At 43.9% G+C, this 12,003-nt stretch overlaps 3 protein-coding genes across 10 annotated transcripts in view; 1 reads left to right on the forward strand and 2 right to left on the reverse strand.

Moving 5' to 3' along the window:
- elf1 (E74-like ETS transcription factor 1) overlaps window positions 1-2,543 on the reverse strand; it is a 77,930-nt gene extending 75,387 nt beyond the window's left edge. Inside the window, exon 1 of the mRNA XM_086133439.1 lies at window positions 2,249-2,543. The gene's annotated coding sequence lies outside the window, so the exon portion shown is untranslated. The remainder of the gene's footprint in view (window positions 1-2,248) is intronic.
- Window positions 2,544-3,136: 593 nt separating this feature from the next.
- On the forward strand, window positions 3,137-5,547 carry LOC147208346 (ubiquitin-conjugating enzyme E2 A). The gene is made up of 6 exons (XM_086133540.1): window positions 3,137-3,449; window positions 3,880-3,960; window positions 4,035-4,060; window positions 4,398-4,487; window positions 4,589-4,677; window positions 4,748-5,547. The coding sequence occupies exons 1-6, from the start codon at window positions 3,406-3,408 to the stop codon at window positions 4,874-4,876; spliced, it is 459 nt and encodes a 152-aa protein (XP_085989666.1). The 5' UTR covers window positions 3,137-3,405; the 3' UTR covers window positions 4,877-5,547.
- A 30-nt stretch (window positions 5,548-5,577) lies between these two features.
- nkrf (NFKB repressing factor) lies at window positions 5,578-11,824 on the reverse strand. 8 transcript variants are annotated; one of them, XM_086133495.1, is made up of 4 exons: window positions 11,520-11,824; window positions 9,523-10,438; window positions 8,782-8,955; window positions 5,578-8,295 (listed from the first exon to the last, which is right to left on the reverse strand). In XM_086133495.1, exon 4 carries the CDS (start codon window positions 8,282-8,284, stop codon window positions 6,098-6,100), a length of 2,187 nt encoding a protein of 728 aa, XP_085989621.1. In that variant the 5' UTR covers window positions 8,285-8,295; window positions 8,782-8,955; window positions 9,523-10,438; window positions 11,520-11,824; the 3' UTR covers window positions 5,578-6,097. The 8 variants fall into 8 exon arrangements, with proteins under 8 accessions (XP_085989621.1, XP_085989594.1, XP_085989603.1 ...); XM_086133468.1 differs by lacking the exon at window positions 8,782-8,955 and having other exon boundaries at window positions 10,315-10,438; XM_086133477.1 differs by having other exon boundaries at window positions 8,777-10,438.
- Window positions 11,825-12,003: the final 179 nt, after the last annotated feature.

Below are 12,003 nucleotides of genomic sequence, written 5' to 3' on the forward strand. Positions count from 1 at the left end.
GGTGGACGTGCTGACCAGTCGACCATCATGCTGCCTTTATTAGACTATCTATGGCTAATCACTTTATTAGGGAATGAGCAAATGAGCAGTTTACATGCAGTCTCTCGAATGCTGGATCAGTTTTTTTTCAATCATCAAAGACTGCCACAATGCGTTCTGAGAGGCTTTTCATAAGCTTAATTGTTCATAGGTCAAGTCAAGTCAAGTACAACTTTATTGTCGTTATAAATTAGATTTCAATCTCTATTAGCTTGACTTATTTTTTTCCAAGTCCACCTCCAGGGAGTGCACCCACACCACTCGAATATGATACATCGAAAGCAGCCACACTCAGCTGCAGCCCCATGTCTGGCCAGTAAGAATCTCCCGCTAACCTCATCTGTTGAGCAGCCAAACTCTAATTGCTGCCTTGACAGCTGTAGTGGTGTAAGCCATCACCAACTGTCAGCCTGCCTGCCCCTGGAGTCGAACAAAACTTAAGCGTTGCTAAATGTATGAAAATGGTGACCAATCACCATCAACATTCATATGTACATTCCTACTCTTGTCCAGTTCAGACGGTAAAAATATTTGAGCGATCATCACAATATTTTTGGTTTTGTTGACGTAACAATGTTTTTTCCTCACAGAAGCTCAACTTTAATGTCAATAAAATCCGAAGACGGCTGGGATAGGCTCCAGCACCCCCCGCGACCCTAGTGAGGATCAAGCGGTTCGGAAAATGGATGGATGGATGGAAAATCCCAAATTTGTGCCCATCACTTTTATATTTTTACCGATTGAATTGGACGAGAGTGGGTCGGTCGTGATATTCAACATTTACAGGTTTTTCATCATTATCAATTATCAATTAGACACACGTGCAAGCATCCACACACACACGCGCACACACACACACACATGCACACTCATCAATCAGGTCACAAACTGGAAGACTGATACAGAAATTTGGGTTTGTGACTGTAATGTATCCATTGTGATATTCAACATTTACAGGTCGTTCCTTATTATGAATTATCAATTGCACACACACACACACACACACACACACACACACACATCAATCATGTCACGAACTGGAAGACTGATACTGAAATTTTGGTTTGTGACTGTCACGAATGGAGAACCTTTATCTTTTCATTTCAAATTTGAATGCAGATTTTTAATGATTAAATGCTGTCAATACCGCATGAGTCGCAGGTTGTACAGTACATCATGATATCTCACATTCCTCCAGTTGTCAATAGCCTAAGACAGTGGTTCTTAACCTTAACCTGGGTTCGATCGAACCCCAGGGGTTCGGTTAATCGGTCTCAGGGGTTCGACGGAGCCTCTGCCATGGAGGTTAAGACAGACCTGATCCAACATGTCAATTCGTTTTGACACGCCCGCTTGGCCATCACTGGCTGCAGATGATCACATTACATTGCTTGTCCAATCAGTGCTGCGGGAAATTTTGTTCGCTCAGTCATCACCGTGTGTCTGTCGTGATAGTATGTCATACAATTTTTAAAAACTATAGTAAGGCCATGGAATGTTATTTACTTTCTTCTGTTTTTTTAAATGTTTTTTTAATGTCTTGAATTTGTCAAAAATCTCATTTTTATTTTTCACTAGTGAAGGGTTCGGTGAACGTGCATATGAACTGGTTGGGTTCGGTACTTCTAACAAGGTTAGGAACCACTGGCCTAAGCAAACCCATGTCATTTGGCCAAACATTGTTGGAAGATGTGAAGTGTCAGTCAAAAGGATGTTTAGTAAATTGCAGAATGCCAGCATTAATGTACATTTCACCTGGTAAATTGATGACAATTAGACACAGTAGAAATCAAACAGTATCGTGTCACTGTGGTTTAGGATAATATTAAATATACTTTGAATGAATAAAACCTCTTTCTTGTTTTTATGAACACTTGGGGCCACTATGCTACTGTATTTTCATGTTGTCACGATACTGGTGGTACTTGAAGAGCAAAGGAATTTTTTATCTGGTACACTACTTAGGGTAAAAAGTTTGAGACCCACTGATCTACAGCAGCGCATGTAACCAGGCAACAGCAAGCACTCACATCATATGAGTAAAATTGGATGAACTTTAGACCATGTCTCTTATTAGGAATCATTTGTTATGTGATCCAGCCTAATCCCATTAGCAGACCCAAGCCCTGAACAGCCGCATTTAAACGCAATCAATGGGAACACGCACTTTTTACATTACAACAGCGAAATGGGTTGTATGAACACTCACCCTTCGGAGAGCCTGATTACTGAGACGCTCCCGTCTTCGGGAATATAAAAAATAACAGCATCATCCCGAGACAGAGGGCGAGCCCAGGCGACATGAGCGGGCAGCGGTTGAAGCCTCCTGCCGCGGCTCCCTGCCTGGCACAACGCTGACGTTCTCTCCAATAATGCGTGGGGAATTCCGAGCAGTCAAATTTTCCTGGGAAGCGATTGGACCCTCCGTGCCGTAAATTATTTTTCTTTCTTTTTAGTCTGCAAAAAAAATGAGTGAACACGATTTCTGGGAATATGAAGTGCAGAAAAAAGTGAATCGTTACGTTTTCACTCGACACTCAAGAAGGCGTGTTTGCCTTTTTTTTGTTTTGGTTTTTTTGTTGGGGGGGGGGGGGGGGGGTTATGTTAACGCAGGTGTGTCATATACTCCAGATGGAAATCGACTAGGGTTGAGCATCTGTGGAGTCGTCGTCGAAATGCGGAGCCCGTACTGGAAATCGAACCCTCATCCCCAAGTTGAGAAGAAGAGATACAAAAGTCACTTAGTTCAGTGTGGTGCCTTTTTCTTTGCCTTGGTTCCCACAGACTGTAAACACCAACGAGTGGAGCAGGACGCCATCTCGTGGCCACTAGAAATAATAACATTCTGTGATAGCTGTTTTCGGCTGACGTCGCTGTATTTAAAGCGAATGAAGAGTGGAAAAAAAACTATATTACAGTTTAATCATCTTCAAGAGGGGTACATATATAAAGCCTTATAAAATCCAAGTCTGCAAACATTAAGTATGGGCGGTTGACGTATGACGTAATCGTTTCTGGAATGTTCCATTTGTGCGGCGAACGCCGTCAAATGCGGTTGCTTAAAATATGACGATATTACACTTATCACGCGTGTACCTTAATAACCGGATATATACTCACACCAGAATACAATTCAATACGGTTCTCGCTATCTATAAGTCAGTAAAGTTGGACCACATGGCAACAGTGTCCCCTTTCTAATACTTATGGTTGTGTCCGTAGGCAGCCAAATATTTGACAAACTAACAATCGGCGTCGATTTAGCTTAGTGTAGAAACTAATCACTTACATAGAATAAAAACGTACGTCCCTCTACTTTAGCTCGGTCTCCTGTGCCCCTGATACGTACATTTAAGCGTGAGCAGAATGTCAACTCCGGCGAGACGACGTTTAATGAGAGATTTTAAACGGTAAGCGAGACGCAAACAAGGCAAGTAGCTAAAAGCTAACGTTAGCAACCCGAGGGCTACCCCGTGAGGGTTGCTATATTTACTCGCTGTCATCAAATTATTTGGTGTTTTGGAGCAACTCATTCTTTTGTCAAGGTGTTGTTTTGTTTAAAGTGTAAAGTCAACGAGGTTAGATACTGGCGGGGTGCTTTATAAATTTTTACAAAAAACCCACGTCGATACCAGTGTTAGCATTTTAGCCCTTGATGCGTTACGGCCACGGTTCGCCTTGCCAGTCAGTATTTCAGGTGGTGCTTTTATATACTGAACGTAAACATCAATTTTCGTGTCATACCCAAACCTCGATAAAATACCCATAGATTACTAGTAATAGTATTATCCATCATGACACTATTGTTACATCAACTCGCATCTGGGCTCTATTCGTCAGGCTGCAAGAAGATCCTCCAGCTGGAGTCAGTGGGGCCCCCTCAGAAAACAATATAATGGTGTGGAATGCTGTCATTTTTGGGTAAATTGGCTTTCAACTATAATGAAACAAGATTCTGACATTTGACATCTCACTAACTTGTTTATCTGTTTTAGGCCAGAGGGAACTCCTTTTGAAGATGGTAAGTCGTCTACAATCATTCAAGTTTTGTTATAATGTACTTGATTAATCTAGAAGGGATCCTCACTTTGAATAAAATAAGTCTTGTTATTGGATTACATCACCATGATCTTAAAAAAAATATTGCTGATGGTACTCGGTAATAAAACACACAGCTACTGGTAAGGCATTGTCACTTTGATGCCACAAGATACTGTAGTGCCAAAGTAGTACTTGAGGATGCCCCCCCACCCCCCGAATAATTCTTCAACGTATTTGCGAAAATCACATTGTGATGCGCAAGCAGTTATCCTTGATAATATTCTGCGATGCTGATGGGGTTTTTTTCCGTCTTCTAGGAACATTCAAACTTACCATAGAGTTCACAGAGGAATATCCAAATAAGCCTCCAACAGTGAGATTTGTCTCTAAAATGTTTCATCCTAATGGTAAGTCAGTGGGGGTCAGTTGTGCTTATGCTGTATTATTATATAATGAAGTAGTCTTATACCATCAATAGTTAACACACTTTGTTTCCTCCTTTTTGCAGTATACGCCGATGGCAGCATATGCTTAGATATACTTCAGAATCGTTGGAGTCCCACTTATGATGTGTCTTCAATATTAACATCAATACAGGTAACAAACGCCACATTTATGATGCTGGCTGTTGTGATCCGCTGACATGCTTTTGTTGTGTTTTCTGAAGTCTTTACTCGATGAGCCCAACCCAAACAGTCCAGCCAACAGCCAGGCGGCGCAGCTGTACCAGGAGAACAAGCGAGAGTACGAGAAGAGAGTTTCTGCTATTGTTGAACAGAGTTGGCGCGATTGTTGACCCTCGTCACTGTCATCATTATCGTGGTCCCCGCCACGAACATTGTGTCCGGGTCATCAACTCATCTCACAGTATACGCTTTGTCCCCCTTGCAAAAAAAAAAACAAAAAGTCGGTTGCCAAGTTTATATGCTGTCGTGTTTGTGGCGTTCACTTCTGCCGAATGCCATCATCAGGTGTTTAAAAAAAAGTTAATGTATCTTGTTATATCTGGGTTACTTGTCTCTTTTTTGTGCAAAGTGGCTGCTAACTATGTGCTTGCTGTTCTTATTTCCACAAAAAAATATGTATTTATGGATATTTCTTTTTGTTTCAGCGTGCTTTGTTTTGCCTTTTAAAGCCTTTCAAGCGGGACTGATATTTTTCATTGAAGCATTAGAATTAACCTGAAATGGACATTGATTCATCCCTTTTACAAACTGCCTTCTGGATTTCAGATGTTAGGTTTTGAGTACAACACACAAGACATGAATGCCCCATTTGGGCACTTGGTTTCATTAACAAAATACTGACATTTAAAGACTGAGGATATTTCTAATCTACTTCACAATCATACACAAATCAGTGGTCAGAGTGGAGTGATCATACAGGATGATTTGTCTAGGTAAAGTTTGCACTGGTAACCCATGTAACAAAATGTACATTTTCTTGTAAATAAAAAGATATACATTACTGGTCTTCCCATTCAATGAAGCTAGGCCCTGTCAAGCCAGTTTCATTTTATTCACAGACATGTCGGGGGACACACTTTGTTAACTCATTCAGTACCAGCCAATTCTAGACCAAGTCTGAAAAGACGTTTAAAAACGTCTTTGGAAGTGAATGAGTTAATGTAGACGAAGCTCATGTACAATAAACATGGAAAGTGCTACCATAAAGGAGAGTGTTGCACCCCAAAAAATGCTTAACTCCCATCAGATTCATGGTTCCAGAGTCCCATTGTTACATGAATCGACGAGCATTTCATGTTTTACACACAGTGAAATAGTCTCTCAAACCTTTGATGCCTAAGGAAATAATGACTCTCGTCAAGACACTGCGCACAAGCTGACATAAACGTAAAGGTGTCGTGGAAACAAATGTAAAAGATCTGAGACATTTCTTGGGAAAGGAATGCAGGAATCTTCCAGGCCTTATCTGAAGAGTCCAAATCACCAACGTGGATTTGTTGCACTCTTGATTTGTTTTGTGGTGAAAGTTGGCAGCTGGAGTTGCCATCAAACTAGTGCGAAGCCTGAGGTTTGACAAGTTCGTAGCGGCCCACTTGTCCTTCCTGCAGGAGCTGGCCAATCAGTTGATTCGTGTCCACTCTGCGACTGACGATGAGGAAGCGCTGCCTGCCCTGTCCGTACGACTTGCTCCGTAGGCCGTACTTTTGAGACACTTGGTGGATTTGCTTGCGCTCATCGTTGGTCAAGTCGGTGGAGAAGCGCAGGTCATCCTGTCGGTCCGAGCTGACATAGTTGCGGATTATGTCTTCAATGTCCCGTTTGCTAAGCTGGCTCCCCAACTTGTCCCTGTCCATACCCAAGCCCTCTCTGGAGAACTGCTCCTTGACTTTAATGGGCTCTGCGATGCCTTCTCCGTCTCGGCCCAAGCCTCCTCCCGTCCAGCCCATCTTGCGCAGCAGCTGGTTCCCAATGTTGTCCTCCTTTATCTCCTGCTTCATGGCCTCCTCCCCGGACCGACGCAGGATTTGGGAGCGCGAGATGGCCCCGTTGTGACCCTCCTTCCTCAGGTTGGACTTGACCACGGCCTGCGTCTGTCTCAGGGTGTCTAAGGCCTCCTGTGCCGCAATGTGCTTCACCTGCTTTTTGACACCCACTCCTGCTGCCACGTACTGTCCTTCCAAGTACACCTCGCACCTCCAGCGATGATCAGGCAAACAGATGAACTTGTAGTCGGCTGTCACCTTGTTGAATTGAGCCGTGTCGTTGATGATGCACACGGCGTTATCTGAATTCTCCAAGATGACCAGCTCGCTCAGATGTTTCTTTCTCATGCCCATTTGCCCACCGGAAAACTCCGACTGCTGATTTCGCCGGGCGTACTGGGGCCCTTGGTGTTGGTGCTGTCGTTGTGCCTGGTTCAAGCGCAGCTTCGCCAGGGCCTCTGCTGCCGCGGCGTGTTTGGAGTTCTTCTTGGTGCCGCTGGCCTGCGCCACCATTTCATCCTGCACGTAGACGCTGCACAGCCAGGAGCCGTTGGGCAGCAGCTCGAACTTGTAGTCCACCTTCATGTGACTGAAAGCGGCGGAATTGTTGAGAATGCAGATGGCGTCTTGGGCATTGTCCATGACTACAAATTCAGTCCAGTGCTTGCGCATGTCAGGCTCATAGGGTCCCTTAAAGCTGGGATAGCCGATGTTCTCAGGGTTCCAAAGAGCAGGCGTTAAGGTAGGGGCGGGGCAATTCATCTGGCACACCACAACGTCATTGAGCATTGTGTGCCTGTACTTGCGTGGCACCAAGCGCACTTCGACGGGCTTCATGAAGAGTTTGACGGCATTCTCGGAGGCGCGGTCCCTCGCGCCATTTTTACTGCCCGAGTATCCCGTGGCAAGATAGACTCCCTGACACCTCAGCTCACAAGCATAGCCATCTGCCGGCACTTTGCGGTTCTTGGGTAGATCGGCATGAGGGATATCCTTCAGGTTGACGTAGATGTACTGAGGGTTGGTCTTGCAGGCCTGGATACTGCGACTCAACATGAAACTGTAATTTGGAGCCTCTGTCCCAGTTGTGTACTGAGGGTCCCAAAAAGAGGCCGCCAACGCAGACGCCAAATTGGCGACGAGCCTCTGCTTCTCCACGAGTGTGGCCGGGTTGATAGGGAGAGGCAGTGATGAAGCCCCCGGCTGAGAGGTGGCAGGGCCGCTGTACGCTCTGTTATAAGGGCGATCCTGGTGACTGTACCCCAAACCCTGACGTCCACAGTCCCAGCCGCCTGATCTATTCCCTCCTCCATATCCATTGTGCCTATAAGGCTGCGAGTAGGAATCTGTGTTGTGAGAGCTGTAGGTCTCATACTTGTTCGTATAGGCTTGTTGTACTTTAGCCATAAAGTTTGATGAGTAGCCTCGGCCACCGTAGTCCAAGCTGACTGGACCGCAAGAAGGAACGTGATTTCTGTCCCGGTCTCGATCCCTACGGGAAGCCCAAGAGTCAAAAACAGGCCTGAGGGAGGAGGTGCTGGGTGCTCTGCCAGTGGCGCTGTAGGAAGCCTGTTCATATTCCCTGTATCGACCAGCATATGACTCCCTCCTTCTGGGCTCCTTATCGTTCTCCTTCTCATCAGCGCCACTTCCTGCTCCACTGGTGCAAATAGTGCTGCTGCTGCCACCGCTAACAAACTGCACGGGCTCAAATCGAGGACGCGAACCAAACTTTGACATTGGCATCTTGCTCATAGGCTCTTCTCCTGTAAATATGTGATACAGAAACTTAGCGAGGATATCAATTGAATTCTGACACTTGTTAAGATGGTCAATACATAACAGTAAGTGCGGCACACTACTAGAAAAGTACTGCCATAGCTCACCATCAAAAATGAAACAATAGTATATACACTACTCACAAAAAGTTAGGGATATTTGGTTTTTGGGTGAAATTTCAGGACAAGCCCAAAATGCATTCAAATCTTCACAGGTGAACTCAATGTCACCTTCTCTAAGTTTTTGAATGCACATGTCCATCTGCTTAATGTTTTAGTACTTTTTGCACAATTGCTGTTCTCCAACGAGGACTTTAATGGCAAAATTCACAACAGGTGTTTGATCTTTGGCTCAACAATAAATGTCCTGGTTCAATAAGAGCTGGTGTTTAAACAGTTGTCCTCGTCATGCTGTTCACATATTGACATCACGAGACAAAGAGGACACCTAACAATGGATTAACAGTACCTTACCACTGTGATGCTTCAAACAGGACGTTCTCAGCCGGGAAGTGGCCACTGAGCTTAGAGTGTCATCAGCAGTTGCAACAGTGATACAGAGAGACTGGAAGAGTCACAGAAAGATGTAGAAGTCGACGTCCTTTGGCCACAGCCCATGCTGATGACCGCTACATTGTGAAGAACGCCCTGGGAAACCGGATGATGAATGCCACTCAACTCCAGGGACGTTTAAGGGAGGTGAGAGGCACCCAAGTGTCACGTCAGACCATTGAAAACAGTTTACATCAGCGTGGTCTGCGTACTAGAACACCTGCAAAGGTACCTGACCGCAACATTGGGAATATGCGTCAGCGTCTTACATGGGTCAGGGAGAATTTACATTGGACGAAGGAAGCAGTGGCCCTCAGTGCTGTTCTGATTAAAGTCAATTCACGTTGAGCAGAATGATGGCCACCAACGATGTTGGAGACGTCAAGCAGAGCACTATGCATCAGTCTCTGTTGTCAGCAGACGAGCTGTTGGTGGTGCTGGTGTTACAGTGTGGGCAGGTGTGTCCAGTCGGTACAGACCTGCCCTATATACTGTACTTTGTGAAAATTACAGTGATAAGCCCATACGACCTAAATAACATCATTAATCAAGTGATTGTGACCCTACATGAACAACACGGCCTAATTTCATCTTCAAGGACGACAATGTATCAGTTCATCGAGGTCGCATCATCAGGGAACGGCTATTGGGAGACTGGTGTACCTCAAATGGAACTTTCTCCACACCTGAATCCAATTGAAAACCTGCGGGATCGGCTGAGTCGCCGTGTAGAGGCACGGACCTGTGCACCCCAGAACTTCAATGACCTGAGGGCTGCCTTTCAAGAAGAGTGGGATGCCATGCTTCAGCAGACAATAAGTTGACTTGTGAACGGCACGAGATGTCATCATCAAGCTATAATTGATGCTCAAGAACACATGATGAGTTATTGACATTTTTTGTTGTGGTGTACCCACCATTGTTGGTAACGTTTGTTTCAATGAATTGTTTGAAATGAGTAAATCACCAGTGCATCCTTCTACTTAAATGTCCTACTTTCATGATATGATATCACTGTAGCGTGAATTTTTTTACATTTTCCATGAATTTCACCCGAAAGCCAAATATCCCTAACTTTTTGTGAGTAGTGTGTTTTAGTAGCAGTACGTCAGCCCAATTCAGCAGATCGCCTCATTTTTGGGGTAGGGGTGTGGTGCTATAAGTTGTCACTTCTGGTGACTATTTACAGTTTTACTTTTGTCAAGTTATTGTCCTGCTTATTAGAAGCTAACACTAATAATGTTTGCCAATGCTAATCTGTGTTGCTCCGCTTAGCTTTTGGATTTGACATGACAATACTGCTGCGTAGTCCATCTCTGAATATGGCGGCTCTGGGAGGTTCACACAATATTTAATTGGTGAGCAGGCACTGTTAAAAACAAATTGTGGATGAAATCTATTTTCTAAAACATGTCTCCTTTCAACCATATTTCAATTCAACTGAATGACACTCACCGCCATTAGTAGAAATATGTCTCTTTTTTGCTTCAGAGCTATGACACGGGTCAAATGAGTGCATTTCGCCTGCACCGCTGCCTTCTGCCATCACCTGCAGCTTCCAATCAAAACCAGGCCATGCCTGTTGAGAACACCAAAGATGGCAAAAACATGACATTAACAACAAAGGACCATGGCAATTCAATACAGGTCAAAGAATTACTTTGTAAAGTGCTGTTCATTCTGTATAAATGATCCTGATTTATTGTATACAGTTTTGGGGCTTACAAAGGAGAGCAATGAACCATGTAGATTGCGCAGCAGTGTAAGAATAAACTGTCCCACGGCGTAAGACAGGAATGCTCACTTACTACCATACCTAGTGGTTTTCCATTTCATTGTTTCTTACTGCTGCCCTAAAGGTGTTTTATATAGATACATTTACAGTCATTATATTTTCAGATTACGAATGGTGTGCAATGTATTAGTTTGTGCAGCACCGTAAGAACATCATCATAAGGGCCACGACGGTCACAGCACACACAGTTACTGCCATATTTACTGTTTTTCCATTTCAGTAGATTACATTTATGGCCTAAAAGTGTGTTCCATTCAGATATATATTTTATCTTACAACATTTCAAGGTTATGAATGTCATCCAGTTCACTACTTTGAACAGTAGCGTAGGAATATGTTGTCACAGTGCAGGGAGGCACGCTCAGTTACGGACGTACTTGCTCGTTTTCATTTGACTGTTTTACATTTATGGTGGTCAAGTGCTTCCCAGATTTAGTGTAATTGTGACTTTACTACTACATTAGCGCTGGTTAGTGACAGACAACACGATGGTGTAAAAATACAGCAGGCTGTGTAAGAAGCACCTCCTTACTTACTGTTTTTCATTTAATTGTTTTACACAACGGCCTGCTGTACACACACACACATACATACATACAAGCGCGTTACGGATGGGCAGCAACGTCAATATACAGTAAGCATAAAGATGAGAGGAATACGTTCCACAGTAAGTTGCAGCAAATTTAAATACGTTTGGGCTGATTTGAAGCAAATATGATTGTTTTTCGTGAGGCCGCTGTGTGCATTTAAATGACCGACTGAAGCTGAAGGCCGATATCGCTATACGTCAGCGTTGCATCCCACGTCTTCGTTTCAAAATTGCATTGTGTCCGTGTCTGAGTAGTCACATTTGCTGTCCTCTTACCTTTCTCTGCAAAGAGCCCCTATCGACTCAGCCGCTCTTTTGTAGTGATGACTACAGAAATATTAGGCGTCGTGTTAGCCTCTGTCGGCTAACTGATGTTTGAGATTACAACTTACTGGCTATGTAGCAGAAAATTTACTGGACAACCGGCTTGTTGACGTTTTAAATCATGTTCAAAGAAAATAAGGACATTTTAGGTGAGAGTCCCTCGGGAAAATGCGTCTCGCAAAGCATGTAGAGTCGGCTAAACGGAGAAGGACCATCCATTTTCTGCTCCCGCTAGCTTACATCTGTCATGGCGTCATCACAGTACGACACAGTACCCATGATGCTTTGCGACAAGTACAACACTACAGTACACAGTACAGTACTGTACTGTATTGCAACAGTAATCAATGCTTTGTTTTAGTCATTTCTTTTATTTATTTCATTAACTCAATTACAAATACATGATTAAAATGTACTCCAAATTTTGTCAATTCGA

Source organism: Hippocampus guttulatus, chromosome 2 (genome assembly GCF_054856545.1).
Source record: "Hippocampus guttulatus isolate MCC_2025c chromosome 2, RoL_Hgut_1.0, whole genome shotgun sequence".
Classification (NCBI taxonomy): Eukaryota; Metazoa; Chordata; class Actinopteri; order Syngnathiformes; family Syngnathidae; genus Hippocampus; species Hippocampus guttulatus.

Bases quoted from the DNA above. Each gene is read 5' to 3' on its own strand.
- LOC147208346 (XM_086133540.1), top strand. From the start codon at position 3,406: ATGTCAACTCCGGCGAGACGACGTTTAATGAGAGATTTTAAACG. The intron at 4,061-4,397 runs GTAAGTCGTCTA...TCCGTCTTCTAG, and splicing joins GGGAACTCCTTTTGAAGATG to GAACATTCAAACTTACCATA. The intron at 4,678-4,747 runs GTAACAAACGCC...TGTTTTCTGAAG, and splicing joins CAATATTAACATCAATACAG to TCTTTACTCGATGAGCCCAA.
- nkrf (XM_086133468.1), bottom strand. From the start codon at position 10,405: ATGGCAGAAGGCAGCGGTGCAGGCGAAATGCACTCATTTGACCCGTGT. The intron at 8,296-10,314 runs GTGAGTGTCATT...ACATATTTACAG, and splicing joins ACATATTTCTACTAATGGCG to GAGAAGAGCCTATGAGCAAG.